The sequence below is a fragment of the Gambusia affinis genome, linkage group LG10, assembly GCF_019740435.1.
Source record: "Gambusia affinis linkage group LG10, SWU_Gaff_1.0, whole genome shotgun sequence".
NCBI classification, from domain to species: Eukaryota; Metazoa; Chordata; class Actinopteri; order Cyprinodontiformes; family Poeciliidae; genus Gambusia; species Gambusia affinis.
Genome location: NC_057877.1, coordinates 20,964,590 through 20,980,139, shown reverse-complemented (window position 1 = coordinate 20,980,139; position 15,550 = coordinate 20,964,590). Strand labels below are relative to the sequence as shown.

Below are 15,550 nucleotides of genomic sequence, written 5' to 3'. Positions count from 1 at the left end.
CTCTCCTGTTGAGCAGACTCAGCCACGTTTTTAAAGCTAAATCCTCAGCAGATTTCTAGGCTTGGTGTGGCTCTGGACTTCACATTTAGAAGTTTATGTTATGGCTATGTCAAAGGATTTCTGTAACAACGTTTGTCTGATCAATCCATTATCTCTCTCCGTTTCATATCTACTGCTTGTCCCCCAATCTCACCCTCTTTCATCCATCAATGAAGGTCCATCTTCTGAAGGACCAGCTAAGTGCCGAGGCCACTGCTCGGCTGGAGGCCCAGGCTCGAGTCCATCAACTGCTGCTCCAGAACAAAGACCTGCTGCAGCACATCTCCCTGCTGGTTAAACAAATCCAAGAGCTTGAAACCAAGATGGTTGGACCAAATTCCAGTAAGTTAAAATCTCATTATTTACATTTATTTTTTACAGTGAGTTAGAGTTGATGGGTTAGATGTTGATAAGTCAGGCATGGTCATCAAATGTATGTTAAGCAGAATAGAAACTCATATTGGCATGTAAGCTACCCTCCTCCCTACATCCGGCTACTTCTTCCCAGTCTGACCTCTTCCTCTATCTGTTCCTGAATCACATGTTTTCCCTACCACAAATCCTCCTGAATCTCTAACTTTCCCTTACACACAGAGAGATATAAACTTCTTTTAGTAGCCCGTTGGGCTGGTAGAGTTATTGTCTCTGCCACCACATGCAGACAATGCAGTCACTTTAATCTGGGCTGTGTGTGGATGTCAGCAGAAACCTCAAGCAGATCCTAGTGGGTGGATTCAGCTGACGAATTTTACATTATATTGTCATTAGTCCTTCAAGGTACTAGAGTAAATACAGATTTTCCATCAATCCTATTTTTCAAAAGACAGCCACTAGCTGCAATATTAACAAGAGAGAAAACACACTGGTAAACCTTCAGGTAAAATATCAATGTTATGATATTGAAAAACTTTATAACTGTCAAATATCTGTATGTTTATTGACAGCAGTCAATGAAAACAAAAAGATATCCAAATTTATTGTGATTAGCGTAAGTATCTGCACAATCGTGGGCACAGAAATTAGGTTCTCTTTTCTTTCAGTTCACTCAAACATTGCAATCAGTTGGTTTGTCTCTCTTAACCCTACTGTATTGTAGCACATTTGAATGATGCTTTTACAAGATGAATCTTATATCTAAGGTTATACTGCTTAGTCAAAACTGAAGATTCATGAAACATGCAAGAGAGAAATGTTCCAAAAGACTCCAAGCAAATAACAACAAAACCTTTGGGCATTGTCCATATTCAACAACCAAGTTGCAGAATGCATAAAGGGCTTAGAGAAGGGATTAGTTTTGGACCAAGACACAATATAAAGTTGGCCTGCAGACAGCTGTAGAAATTCTACTAGAAATCAAACGCATTAAATGTAGGATTAAAAAACACAAGTGAATATGTATTTAGTCACCTTTCTGTTTTTGCTCAGAAAGATGGCAGTACTCAAACTCTCTTCCTCTGTGAAGCTGTTGCTATTCATGTTAAAAGAGTTGGGTATGTTTTTCTACTGGACTCTTAGCTTTCTGATTGTTTTTTTCAGACTCATACACGTCCTACTGATGTTCAGCTGTCGCAGACCCCCCTCTGTCCTCTCCAATGTCTCTCTTTGCAGCTTTGTGCATTTTAAAGCCTCTTCTTTGACTATTCAGACAGACAATCTTCTCAGCAACACTACAGTCCAGTCTGCCCTCCAAATGTCACTCTGCAGGAAACAATCTTTAATCTTTTCAGCAAACATTTCAAATGTGAAGCTTTGCTTATTACTTCCTAGGCAAGTTGGACTTTTTAATATGCTTCTCTGTCCTCACTTGAAAACTTTCCACTGACATGCTTAAAATTCTTTTGGGGTTTTTTCTGATACATAAAATGGAAGAGATAGTTGCTGGAAACTAATCTTCCACATTTACTACTCAAGAGCTCTCAAAGTCCAAGAGGCACATCTTGCAGTGATGGTGAACCCATTTTACTGTTGGTGTATTAACAGTGAAGAGCTTAAATTGCACTAATCTAAATCAACATTATTAATCATTTTACTGAAATTGAGGGCAGCTTGACCAAGATAAGAGGTTTATTCAAACTATGTAACATTACCTGTAACAGGTAAAAACGTACAAACATTTAAAATATTTAGACCATAATTTAAAGAGCTGTTTTTCAGTTTTGTGGTATATGCTTCAACTTCTATGGTTACGTGTATCAAATCCAGTACCTGGACATGCAAACTGTTTCTGCAAACCTTTGTAAAAGAACTGGACACTCAGGGGCTCAGTAATTCCAATCTTAATGCTGTGATATTATGCCAGCTCAACATTAAGTCAATTTATGTCAAATACATGGCATTGTAACACAGTGGAACTGACTGGAAAAATCAGCAATCATGTGTTTTGAAAGAAAAAGGCCTGGAAAAACAGAGCAGCTCCGGTAGAAGCCTAGCCACAGAGTGGACAGAGGTCACTAACTCAACAATATATCCAAACTGTACATAATCTTCTGATTTTCTTAAGAGTACTGCATAGAGGTATTGATGAAATGGGTTTCCATGATTGAGGTGCTGCTGCCAATGCTTAAGTCGCAAAGTATACTACAAAATGTTGTATACAATGTAAATCAAGCAATCAATTTGTTACTTGATCCATCCTAATATCCATCTTTTCATCTATTCCACTTGCCTCTTTTCTCCAGTGGGCTCTCAGGACAGTTTGTTGGAGATCACTTTCCGATCCACGGTACCTCCAGTGATCTGTGACGCTACCACACCCAAATCCGAGGTGTCAGACTTCAACCTCTCTGCACTTGGCACTGGTGACGGAACCAGCAACGCCTTTTCCTCTACCAACGGGACTCTGGGAAGCCCCCTAGGTAGGGACCAATGTCTACTCAAACTGGAGTGTTTCCGTTTCCTCCCGGGACCGCCGGGGCCTCCACCTCCTCGACTCCCTTCGCCTCCCCCGTCACTCAAGCCTAACAAGCCAATGACTCAAGGTCAAGATGTGCCTAACACTCCAGCGAGCATCTTATCCAGAGAAGTGAAATCTTTGGACTGCCTGGAGTTCACCAGGTTTCGCGAGTCAGGTATCGCTTCAGAGTATGAGTCGAACTCAGACGACAGCGATGACAGGGAAGATGAGGGGGAGGACGATGAGGATGAGGATGAGGAGATGGAGATCTTTGGCTGGGGAACAGATGGGGAGACGTTGAGACTGCTCAATGCGCTCAACAAGCAGGGAGCTCCTGACTGCCTGGGAGATGAAATAGCCATTTGAGGCTTTTTCTGTTTTGATGAAAACTCCTCTATTCCTGTCCTATTCACTTCAAATTTCTGTACGGCTAACATTTTGTGGACTACCCTCTGTCAGGTGCACACAATTATTTATATGAGATTCATATAGTTATACCTCATGTACTTAAAATGATTAACAGTTTTCCAGTTACAGATTGTGTTTTTGATTTGTATTTTAGTTTCAGTGTTTCAGTTTGTTCAGCTTCTAAATTCATTTTCTTCTCTTTATTTTTAATTTTAAAAGTAGCATTCATACCACTGTGAAATTCATAAAATGAAATAGATCATCCAACATTACATGTTATGCAAAACTATTAGTAAGGTTTATCATGATGTGTCATATCTCTCATTGAAATAAATCAGATTAAATATTTCTTACTGTCTTGATGTAGCACAGTGTTTTGGTCTGCAGAATGTCTTAGCGGAACATAACTTCTGTCAACACAGAACAGAGTAAGAGAACAATTGAAAGTGTTGATACTAAAGAACAATAGAGGTGGTTGTTTTTACAAATGTAAAATGTAAGAATGTCAGTCTGAAGGTAGCACAAATTTAAAGCAAATTGTGTGAAGTGTAATTAAAAATTGTCAAGTACTTCAAGCACACTACTACTCAAATTGGTCTGAAGCAAAGCATAGTCTTTTCCACTCAACATCCAAAATGGCAAATGTTCTGTACTTGTACAGCACTTTATCTTGTGCTTTACTCTACATTAAGGCATTTACCAATCCATGCACACATTCTCATGCTGATTGTGGAAAGTTAATATAGTGAAGCCAGAGCTGCCCTCGAACAGCCTGACAGAAGTGAGGCTGCCATGCACCAATGCTACCAGATCTTCCAACCACCAGCAGCAGATCTATCTTTTTCCCAGTTGGACATAGGATTCCAACAGCAGGAGAACATGTACTATTATTGCTCCAATTCTTAGTCGCTCAACAAGTAAGACTTTTCACAAACAGACACCTAATTTGTAATCAAAATGTCGACACCACTCTTTGTATGTTTTAGCATATTTACTACTTTAGCAAAGCTCTTCACATCTCTGGCAATTCTGTTATTGAAATGCACATTTCTCTTGGAAATATAATAACTTACTATTTATGGCATCAAAGCAATGCCTTGTTTTATTCATTTTGTGCCATTTTTAGTGGATACAAGAAATGCCTGTTTGTGTTTCCAAAGAAAGCCCAACTCATCAACCCACTGCCACTGTGCTCAACACTTTATGGTGTTTGTGTCAAAAAGCTCTACTGGGTTTTTTTCCTGACATGTTGCTGTGTCGCTTTACTAAATATCTTCACTTTGTTGTATGTAATCTGTTCATAGAACATTTTTTTAAGAAATCTTGTGGCTGATTCAGACACAAATTCTGCTGTTCATCTAGAGAAGACAGCTTTTCTTTTTCAAAGCTTTCAAATTTTGGCATTCTCGTCTAGCCTTGTCATAATTGTCATGTCATAAAACGTCAACCTTGAACATGCTAACTGTGGCATGCAGATTCTGCTTTGCAGTATCACTGTGCTTTTCAGACTCTCTTCAAGAAGCTGTCTTAAGGTCCTAGTTGTCTAATTATAGCAATCTTAAAACCACAGGATCTTTAGAAAATGTGATTATATTACCATTAGGTCGCTACTTTCTTTGGTTTACGCTGAAATGAGAAAAACTTAAATTTGATGGAGACATGTGACCAATGAGACAGTTTTACGTCATATGTTGGCTTGTCAAAAACATTCATCATCTTAAAACAGCCTAAGGATTTGAAAATGTGGGAAAAAAAACATTAGGAGCTATTAAGATAAAGCAATGTTTGAAAGCTGTAAGCAGACATCCGGTCCGACTTGAGTCCTGCGTAGGAGAAAATAGTCATGTCTTTTTTTTTACTGAAGTCGGTAAATTAACGCTAATGCATAAATTTTCAACAAAAGAGTTAGATTGAGTCATGCTTCTACTGCAGCGGTTTGTCATCTCTGTACAGGCGAGGTTCTCTCAGAGTTCCCCTAAAATCTGAAACATCTAAAATGTAAGATAAAAATATTCCTGAAATGCACAAACATATGATGAGTAGAATCAAAAATAAGAGTCTCCTAAGACACAAATCTATTTACAGGAAACTCTGTTTAAAAAGAGTACAGCAAACTGAAATATTGTGAGAGCAAATAGTTTTGCAAACTCAAGCATATACTTCTATTCGCTAAAATCTAACATAGTCTTCCCTTTCTTTTCTGTGTCCCCCTTTTTAATTACACTTAAAGCTCATCAGACACACTGACATGCTTCCTGATTCAGGAGCTGAGCTGTGAATTTAATTTTATTTATTTATTTTAGCAGATAAAAGTTTAAAATGAAAGTCCCTGTGGGCATTTATTTTCTTTTGTCTGTTTTTGAATAGGCAATGATGCTATGTGAAATCAAATTATATAACAACATGATACACTGGGTTTGATATTTACCTTCACAACATTTTTTCAGGTTAGATCGGGGGGAACCCAATTAGCCCTGGGAGTAGGTGAAGCCGGGAGTGAGACTGAAGAACGTGTATCTCTTGATGAAGTGGAAAGCAATTAATCTTGTCATGAAATTGCTACCTCTTGGCTGCAATTTATTGATGATTTTTGCTGTCGTCTGTACTTTGAGGAAGTGGAGTCGCTGTTAATTGCTGGTTGCTTTTCAATAGAGATGTGTATCTGTACGTACAAATCCAGTTTTCCGCACCATCCCGCACAAACCTCTGTACTTGCCTTTTTGTCTGCCCTCTTTCTCTCTCCACAGATTCTACCCATTTCAATTGTCCGCTATTTCTTTTCTTTAGTAATTTATGTAAAGCTGGGATTAGTTAGATCTAAAGGAACACTGCTTGTTTGTTTCCTTCATTGAACACAAACACAAAACTTCACAATAGTAACTCACAGATTGAAACTAAGAGTTGTCTCACCTATTTATATCCAGCTCTGAGTAAAGCCTGGGGGCACAATGATATATTACAGTATTAATTTCGATTCATGCTGAAAGCTAACAAGTTTTCATTTTGCACGTTGGTTTATCTGAGCAATATTACAGTTTTTGGCAATAACTCATCTGAGACTTAAAACGGAGTCGGGCCAAATCTCTATGTGCTTAGTGTCTCTTTCACAGAGCTTTAGCCTGATGTGATCAAACCAACCAGTGGGATTCCAGTGAATTGAACTCTATGTAACTGCTTGCCTTTTGAATTAGTTCTTAATTGGGAATGAAAGAGATTTTGTTGTATGTAAAATTATACAAAATCGGTACACATACAATACAGCTCTTTCCCCACTTATTGGCACTCCTGACAAAACTGTGCAAAAAACATTACCATAAACATTTAATCCAATGACAGAACCTCACGTAAAGAAATAATTCCTGTTAAAAAATAGTTGATGTTTGAAAAAATTACTTGTGTCCCTACCAATTCCTATAAAGGAAATGCTGAAACATCTTAAACTTTATACTTTTAAGTTATAGTTCTCATAAGTTGCAGCTATATAAGTTATAATTCATGAGCTACTGTTTTTCTGGAGTAAAACATTGATGAGAGAGACCTGGGAAAAAAGTTTCTCAAATAACTCCAGAGCTGAGTGAGAAACATAGCAAATAGTTTAAAGTGGTTACTAAGCGTCTACAAAATCTCTTGGTAACCACAACCAAGTGAATGCTGTCTACCTGACAACTGGTTGTCGGGGAGATGGTGCAAGACAGGCCTTTTTTCTTTGCTATCCTAATAAATGCCCATGTGTGACGTTTGATGAATGCTACTGAGATTTTAACTGGATTGTGTTGTGGTCATTGAGAATACAATTAGGTTTTCAGCAAAAACCATTCCAAATTTATCTAGCATGAAACAAAACATGAATTGGTTAAGTGTAGTGGAGGATCTGTCATGCTGTGGGCCTCTTTCTCTTACAAAGGCCAAAATTGTTCAATAAAGTTTATGTCTATATTTCAGCAATTCGGAGTGCTTTCCATCATGAAGACATGAAATCATCATAAATACCTCTTCCAGTTGTGAAACCATTAACAGACATTACATTTTGTCAAGTGCTAAGAGAGTCTGACATCATAAACATTTTGATACACCTGGTTGTTTTAAATAGAATATAGTGTCCTCTGACAGAAAGCAGGTTTTCACTGGGTCTTTTGGGAGACCAAAAATCTGCAACATATGGAAATATGCTACAAGTTAAAAGGATTTTGTCAGAGTTTTCTAATTTCTCTCCTTTGTGAATCAAGAAAAATAATATTGTCTGAGCTGCTAGCTAATCTGCTTGGATACCCTTACATCTTTATAAAAGTCATGACAAGACATTAAATGGAGACAGATGGAGAGTGATATGCAGTAAAGATTCCTGATTGAAATCAAATGGAGGACATAAAAGTTCAGGATCATCGCTTTATAGGCCACATCTCCTACATATAAATTAATTCCCCATAAATTACTCGGACTCACTAGGGACAGACAGTTCCAAGTATGAAAAGTGCAAAGAACGACCTTTATGCTTCAGTCTCTTCCTCACCATCTTGTTTTTTTCTTTGCCATTGTCTTGGGTTTAAATTTTTTTAATTTAAATCATACTAAAGCTCCCAACGCATTTAACACAATATGAGGTTTTTATTCAAATGGAGACTTTGATTCCAATACATTCAAGACAAGGCTATTCTCACTGACTGAACATAAGTCAATTAGAGTTCTGAGAAAAGCAGTCTTTTTGAATGTTATTGAAGCATTTAGATTACTTGAATTATTTCAATGAATATCTAAAATTTACACAATGCATATTTTGACTCGGATATTTTATGAGTTCATTTTTTTTCAATTATTACTTGAATAATTCAAACTTTTGATGTAGACATGTGATGGTAGGGAAAGGTTATTATTGGATAAAGAAAATTTTTGAAAACACCCTAAAAAGCTATTAAAGGTATACTTTGTATCTTTGTGACTGCTACCTGTAATAATGCGGCAAGCCAATGATTCAATGCAATCAGATTCTAGGAAACATTCTGAAACTACTATTCTAGTGTTGCAACTTTTTATTGCCTAGCTGTAATAGAAAGTGCCACCAAGATTTCTTTCTGCATTCCTTCACTCATGATATTTACATTTTTATATTCAAAGAGGCTATATTCTGCTCTGACTCTGCACCCTCAGGGGTAAAATTTATTTTTGTCTTTGCCTTTTTTCATTTTGTCATATCTGTATTTTTTAAACTCGTCGGTCACCTTTACCGTATTCTCTTCTTATCTTCTGAACTCAACTTTTCCTCTGACCTCTCCAAAATGTCAGACTGCCTTTTATATTTTTAATGCAGTCTCTTGTGCTTCTCCATGCATTTGTGATTCATGGTTTGTGATGGTGGAAAAAGGTATAGCCCTCAGCCTTTCACCTTGACAGATGGGGAGATAGTAATTACTTTGTTCCATGCTTGTGGAAAACAGACTTATGAGAGCAACCTTTCAGAAAATATTAACCAATCTTTCATGGGATACATATGGTCCACTCAAGCTGAAACTGATTATAACAGAGAGGAGCTATTTGTGTTATTGGTTAATCTATTAGCTTTAATCATTACTTACATGTTATTCATTAACCATTTAATATGCATATTGTGTACATTCAATTGCACACAATAATTGTACACAATATTGTGTACATTATAATATTTCTTGTCAGAGAAGCAAGAAAGTAGTAAATGGTAGTTGACAAGCTTAGAAACCATATTGGTGTTTACATCCTAAAAATAAAAATAAAATAAACTGCAAAAGGTATTCTTTTTAGCATTATTAAAATTCCTCAAATATCTCAAACTCTTCTTTCATTCAGCAATAACTGCATGTGAAAGTTGTTTTCCACTGACAGCTACACTGCCAACTTGTCTAGCAGAGTAGAACTGGGGTTGGTGACTTGCATTGATTTCTCCGTCACAGACACATGTTGTTTGAAACTGAGGTTAAAGACTTGGACAGCAAAGGGGCACTGTAGATCAATATACAGTCCAGTCTGTCACCAGCTGATGCACACACTACAACTTCACAGCTAACCAACACCTTACACACTCTCACAACTTCTGAAATATATGATTATGATTTAGTTTAACATGTCCAATTTATTCTTATCTTCAGGAGAAAAAAAAATTATTTCATTACCTTTAAATTGTCAGCACACTAATTCAATAGCTCAGAAAAGCCATTAGATTGTGGTTAAATGCTTAAAGGAGACAGCAACTGGTGCTGGTGACATCTAGTAGTGAGGTTCTCTAAAAGATTTTGTCTACCTACTCTTTCAAAGTATGGAAACATTATGTAGCTGTTGATTCAATATTTTAGTGATGCAGTTGAATTACTGCAAATATTAATCCAATAAAATCACTTAATTTAATTCTATCTAGTATAGAAATAACTCACGTTTTCATAATAAGACATTTAAAATGACTGACCTATTATTAGTAGATCATAACATCTAAACACATATCAGGTAATGTGTTTAGAGTAATTTGTAGCTGTTTGATTCAAGGTTTCAGCATATAGTCACAAAAGCACAAACAGAATTGTGGAGGTTCCTTGTGCACAAGAGTGTTAGCATTTGTTTGTTGTCATTAACAAGGATATAAGTGTAAAAAATATTATCCATTTATGTTAAGACAACAGTCAACAACAGTCCAACAAAAGCAAATGTAGAAATAATTTACAAGAAAGGACCCAAAAACTGATCTCTAACAATGAACACAACAGGGAATTTGTACATAATGGCTGTGCTGAAACAAGGAGGTAAGGGAAGAGGAGTCTAAGACAAACAATGGATAAACCACGGACACTAACTTAAGCCAACAAATTATAACTGCAACACAAATGCAAAACCTAAAAGATAATAACTCTTTTTTTTTTTTTTCTAATAAGACCTTATCTTAGAAGCTTCCAGCACCTGGTGGGTTCCTCCACTTCCTGCTGTGACTTCACAAAAAACAGAAAAAGCCAGCAAGTTCTTTAATTCTCAGCAAAAAATAAATGTTAATGATCTGATCAAACATGAGAGCTGTTTACCAAATCTGTGCACCTATATTACCAAACATCTATTTTAAACCAATATTACAATATAGGTTTGTTGGGAAGAAAAAGCAAATATTAGCACTGAGAAATGGCTGGAGGAGCCTCCCCAAGAATTTATTCCAAGGCTGTCCTCTGTTTGTAAAGGTGTCAACTAAGTTAGCTGTGTTAATGTGAAATACGGCTGTGAGACGCATCAGGAGTCAGTGGGTCACATGTACACAAACAATCACATTAGACCATTAAAGCCTTGGAATTAATGACTCTGTCTGTGCCAGAAGAGCAGAAGGCATAAAGTACTCAAAACAGCCAAGTAATTAATGCTCTGACCTCAGCATTAATAAGAGCTATAACTTCATCAGAAACTACTTCGATTGATGTGATGAGTATGGCTAGAGTAGTCTTAACCCAGAGGCAGTTGTGTTTTCTGGATGTTCAGTGTCTTTTTGTTCTTTTTTGGTGCTCATTTAAAGGAATGTTCTCTCCACATCCCATACTTTCAACATATTGCTCAGTCAGATGACACTTGTTTCCTTACATTTGTCAAATATTCAGCAGTGCTACATGTCTCTGTGTAGATTTCTGCTTTGTGTAGGCTCCATGCGCAGTAGCAATCTGCTTTTGATGTTGCTGTGATGCAGAACTGACACTTGTTTTGTATGACGGAGTAGCTTGAGTCATAATCTGCCACATGTGGCGCTCCAGATGTGAGTGGCCAGCATGCAAAGATGATTAACTTAAGGTGTTTATCTATGTCACATCTATTTTAGGAGCCAACTTCCCTTTCTTTGTTTTAGCCTGTTTCTTTTGCATGACTTTGAATTTGTTGATGCCAATGGAATAAAAATTTGTCAGATTGTATATTTTAATTTGTCACATTTGGTCTTCAAGTGTTTGGCATCCCTGTCAAGGTTAATAGCTAGTGATGTGTCACCTTTTCAAAAAGTGTTAAGTTTCTTTTAAAAGAAAGGAAACAGCAAAATACAATAATGATAAATTTGTGATGCAAGATTTCACCAAAGAGATTTTTGTTGGCAACTTTTAAATTACTTTTCACCAAAACGTTAAAAGCATCACACAGTGATGAGAATTACTGAAACTCATTTAAACACTTAGCTTTACAAATGCCTTTTTATCGTGAGGTCTAAAGTTAATAACTGCACTGTTAAGCACTGGGCTGAATTGTTTACGTAACAATTCAACATTATTTATGTGGCCTAAATAATTGAAACGCATAATGCACAGTGCTGCAGTCTTTTATTTCTATGGTTTATTGGTATTCATGCTTCAAAGGTTTTTACAAAGTCTTGAACATAAAAGTAGCTTTTGTAATAAAGAGTTAAAAGACATGCCAATAGTTTTCTCCTTTATGGTACCATGTGTTCAACATGTGTGTAAATCTCAGTCTGTATGATGTAACTGTTATTTTCAAAGAAATTTTGCTTCCTGTGAAGATACAGCACAAATCCTCATTACATATACTGTTAGATGTAATTTCTTTTTTTTTTTTTTGTGAAAGTACATTTTGGAAGGAGTGCATACCGACGTGTCTGTGTGAGCTTGAGATCAAATGAAAGTTACAATTCGACAAATCTTGAGATCGTTCATTCATCCCTACAGAAACCCCATGGCTGTTTGCATCTCTTGCAGCTGTTCATATTAGCAGGAGTCAAAATCTCTAAAACAGACAGAAATAGAAGCAGATAAAAGCAAACTCGAGCTATAGAACCTGGGACAGTGTTTGCACGTTTGAATTAAAACCTTTTTTTCGTTTCTTTTATTGCTATACTTGTCCTTCTTTCTACTACCCCCCACCCCCAAGGGAACTTGTCTGGTCTGGTCAGACAGAAGGTGATTTAGCAAAAGACTGAGTGAATTATTGATCTGGGGGCATAAATATACAGCGGACTGGTAGCACTTAAACATGTCGGGCTAGATTCAACCCTACTGTTGTATATAGTATTTATTTCTTATTTATAAAATCTATGTTTATTATTATTTGTCTGTACTCTGAGGTATATTTATATCTCAATGGCTTTTTTTCCTCTAAAATAGGGCAGTCATTTCTCCACACATGTGGAGTAAATGTTCTTGTTGCTAATTTTATGTTCAAGTGTGCAGCGTATAACCTATCATTATAGCACTGTAAGTGAAAGGAAGCAATAAAGAAAAATGAACATTTTCCCTCTGTAATTAGAGAGCAGTGGGTGTTGTCTTGAGGCTGCTTTGCTCAGCGGTCCATAAGATGAGAAATTAATCTAGATCAGTTTTTGCCATTTCATTGTAGAAGCTAAGGAATGATTTCCACCTTCCCGAGACTTTTGGTGCTATCTGAAGTATGCTACGGTGTGGCAAGCTGTGCGTGTCTCATTTATAATCATCTTGCTCCACCTCTTTTGGATTCATACTGTGTCTGCAGTCCAAGGATGCCCTGTTTAACTCACTCTTGGGGCTCCTTTTCCTGCAGCTTTCCCATGGAAAGTGCAGACCTTTTTTTCTGCTTAAATGATTTATATTAAAAAGCTGGGATTATGAACCCCTCTCTTGTGTTAATATCCTCATAGTAAGAGGCTGTACTTTAAGAAGTTTGTATTTGTCAAAATGATAGGTTTATGTGAGTGTAAAAAAGTTAAATCATTTAAGGGCCTGTATGTCTTTTTTCATGGCTTACTTTAATGTCTCCTAACAATGGCTTCTAAAATTTGAGACATTTGTTCATAAATAGAGATATCAGTGTTAAGTTGATACATTCTCATCATGGGCCCTAATTTCTGTTTATCGCCATCTTTATTTTTGTTTGCTTGTTTGTTTTTGTTTAGTTTTTTTGGGGGGGTCGAGTGATGTGTTTCAGTACACATGCTAAAGTTTGAATTTAAAAAGGATTTTTTTTCTGATCTACTCTGGTTCAAAGTTACACATACAGGCTCAGTTATGTACAGACATATTCTACAAAAACTGTTTATACAAAAGACTCTTAGCAAATTACAGAGAAACCACACCCTTGTTTTTTTTTCCATCAGCAAGCTTCTGCTGCACATGTGGTTTGATTTTTGACCAATTTGCTTTTTAGAAGTGGTGGAGTTCATTTAAACTGATTTCTTCCTGAAGAGCACCTGGCTTGTAAGCATTTTTCACGTTAGGGTTGTGATCATAGCTTATGATAAGGCCATCTTAGTGTTAGCCTAGATCATCCTTTCCCAAATATTTTTAAAGTGTTTGTGGTCACTCACCCATTGGTACATCTAGTTGTGGCCAGGTCAGGAATTTTTAATCCAAACTATTTACTGGAGTTAAAGGAAATTTATGATATTGAGGGATAACCCAGAAACCACCAAGACCCAAGCATACTATGAGCTTATTTAGGTGATAAAAAGAAAGCCCTGCTCCACGGAACTGTCTCAAGCCCACCTGAGATTAGCAGCTACTCACATGAATAAGACAAACATCTTCTATAGAAAAATTTTATCACAAACATTGAACTGTTTCACCACAACGATAAGTATGTTTGTAGGGATTGAGGTGAAGATGTCAAACTTGGGAACAAAAACCCTACTGTCATGTATGGTGGTGTTAGCATCATGTTTGGCTGTTTGTGGTTCTGTTATATTATATAAAGTGGATGGAATATTAAGGAACCAGGAAAGTCTCCAAAATCTTCAACTTGACCATCAATCAACAATCAGAGGTTCCAACTAAACAATGACCCCAAACACAAACTGATTTTAGAATTTGTGAACAATCCATAAATATAGAATGTACACCAGAAAACTAAATGAGATGAGCTGAAAAGCTCCCTCTTCAGAGTTCTGAAAAGGGCTTAAATAGATTCTGTCTGACAAGATTCAGAAGCTTGTTGAGGTCATGGTGCCTTTTACTAGGAGCCATTTCAACAAACAATTAATGAAGGTTTTTTTTTATATGTTTGAACTGTAGATAGACAATAAATCCAACAAAAACAGAAATGTTATGCCAAGAGCAAACTGTCAATCAGGGTTCAATAAGGTCGATCAGTGATATTTTCCATTAATTCTGTTTTTTAGTTACTAATCAGTCTGAGGCAAACCCACACCCACTCACTTTAATCATTCATGTCATAATGAAACCGAGTGAAAAATTGATGAGCAGATCCTCTGTGCATCTTCAAGAGGGAAGAGCTTGAAATTGTATTTCTTCCATCCCTTTCTCCCCTCCCCCTGCCAGGCCCTAAGGTAAGATTGGCCTGACTTGTAGTTTAATATTTTCCTCACTCAGACACACAGGACACATGTGCATCCTAATGAAGCCCAGTGAGAGCTGTAATTGAATACCGCAGCGATAATGACCCTGTCTGGCTTGAAGATTATGGTGTTCAAGTGAGCGTGTTTCAGGTCGCTTTTCCTCTCAGCGCAGTGATCGCTGCTTATATTTTCATCTGGGTGCCATGTGCCGTCGTCTCATCTTTTCCCCCAGACTGTCTCATTGGTTTCACTTTTTGTCTTCGGGAAGAGTCTGGTCAGACATTGATGCACTTAACATTGATGTTTTTTATGTGTTTTCTGGCCTGTCAGAAAACACATAAAAGTTTCATGATTCTCCATAGCCAAATGCTACCTTTCAGATTTTTTAGGAAGTTAACAAAGCAGGAAAATGTATAGCTGTTATTTAGTAGAGTGTTTGGAAGTTTTTTTTTTTACATGTGATTTGTTGAGAAAAGGTACATTTAAATGAAAAGCAACAAGTAAACATAAAATATTTACTTTTACTCTTAATATCTTTGTTTTTCCAAAGAGATTGTTAGTCTCTTCTGTTTTTCCATTTGATAGTTATGAAGCTCTTCATTTGAGTAGCTATTGCAGTAACATTTTAATGTTATAAATGGCCAGACACTGAAAAAGTTCCATTTCATTTTTACTTTTGGAGAAGGCTAACAATTTTCTGCAGTGTTGCAGATGATTGCGTTATCCTTACAATGGATTCAGTCTGGTTCCTACGAAAGACTCTGCTCTCCTTGGTAAACACTTTTTGTGTGGACCTAAATGTCTCACTTTGCTGCTCTCATTCTCATCTTGACCTGCTTCTCTGTGTGCCAAAATTTTATGTTATAAAAGAACATGATGACATAAGGATGTAAGTGATTGCATGTTTACGCTGAACATCTTGCCGTCTCCACTAGTAATCTCGCTATTGTCTTATT

General features: G+C 36.8%; 1 protein-coding gene across 1 annotated transcript in view; it reads left to right on the top strand.

The window, feature by feature from the left end:
* The window catches only part of LOC122837990 (carboxyl-terminal PDZ ligand of neuronal nitric oxide synthase protein-like), a 147,013-nt gene that overhangs the window by 117,616 nt on the left and 13,847 nt on the right, over positions 1 to 15,550 (top strand). Inside the window, exons 9-10 of the mRNA XM_044128239.1 lie at positions 216 to 381; positions 2,718 to 2,894. Coding sequence (XP_043984174.1) covers positions 216 to 381; positions 2,718 to 2,894 — 343 coding nt within the window. The remainder of the gene's footprint in view (positions 1 to 215; positions 382 to 2,717; positions 2,895 to 15,550) is intronic.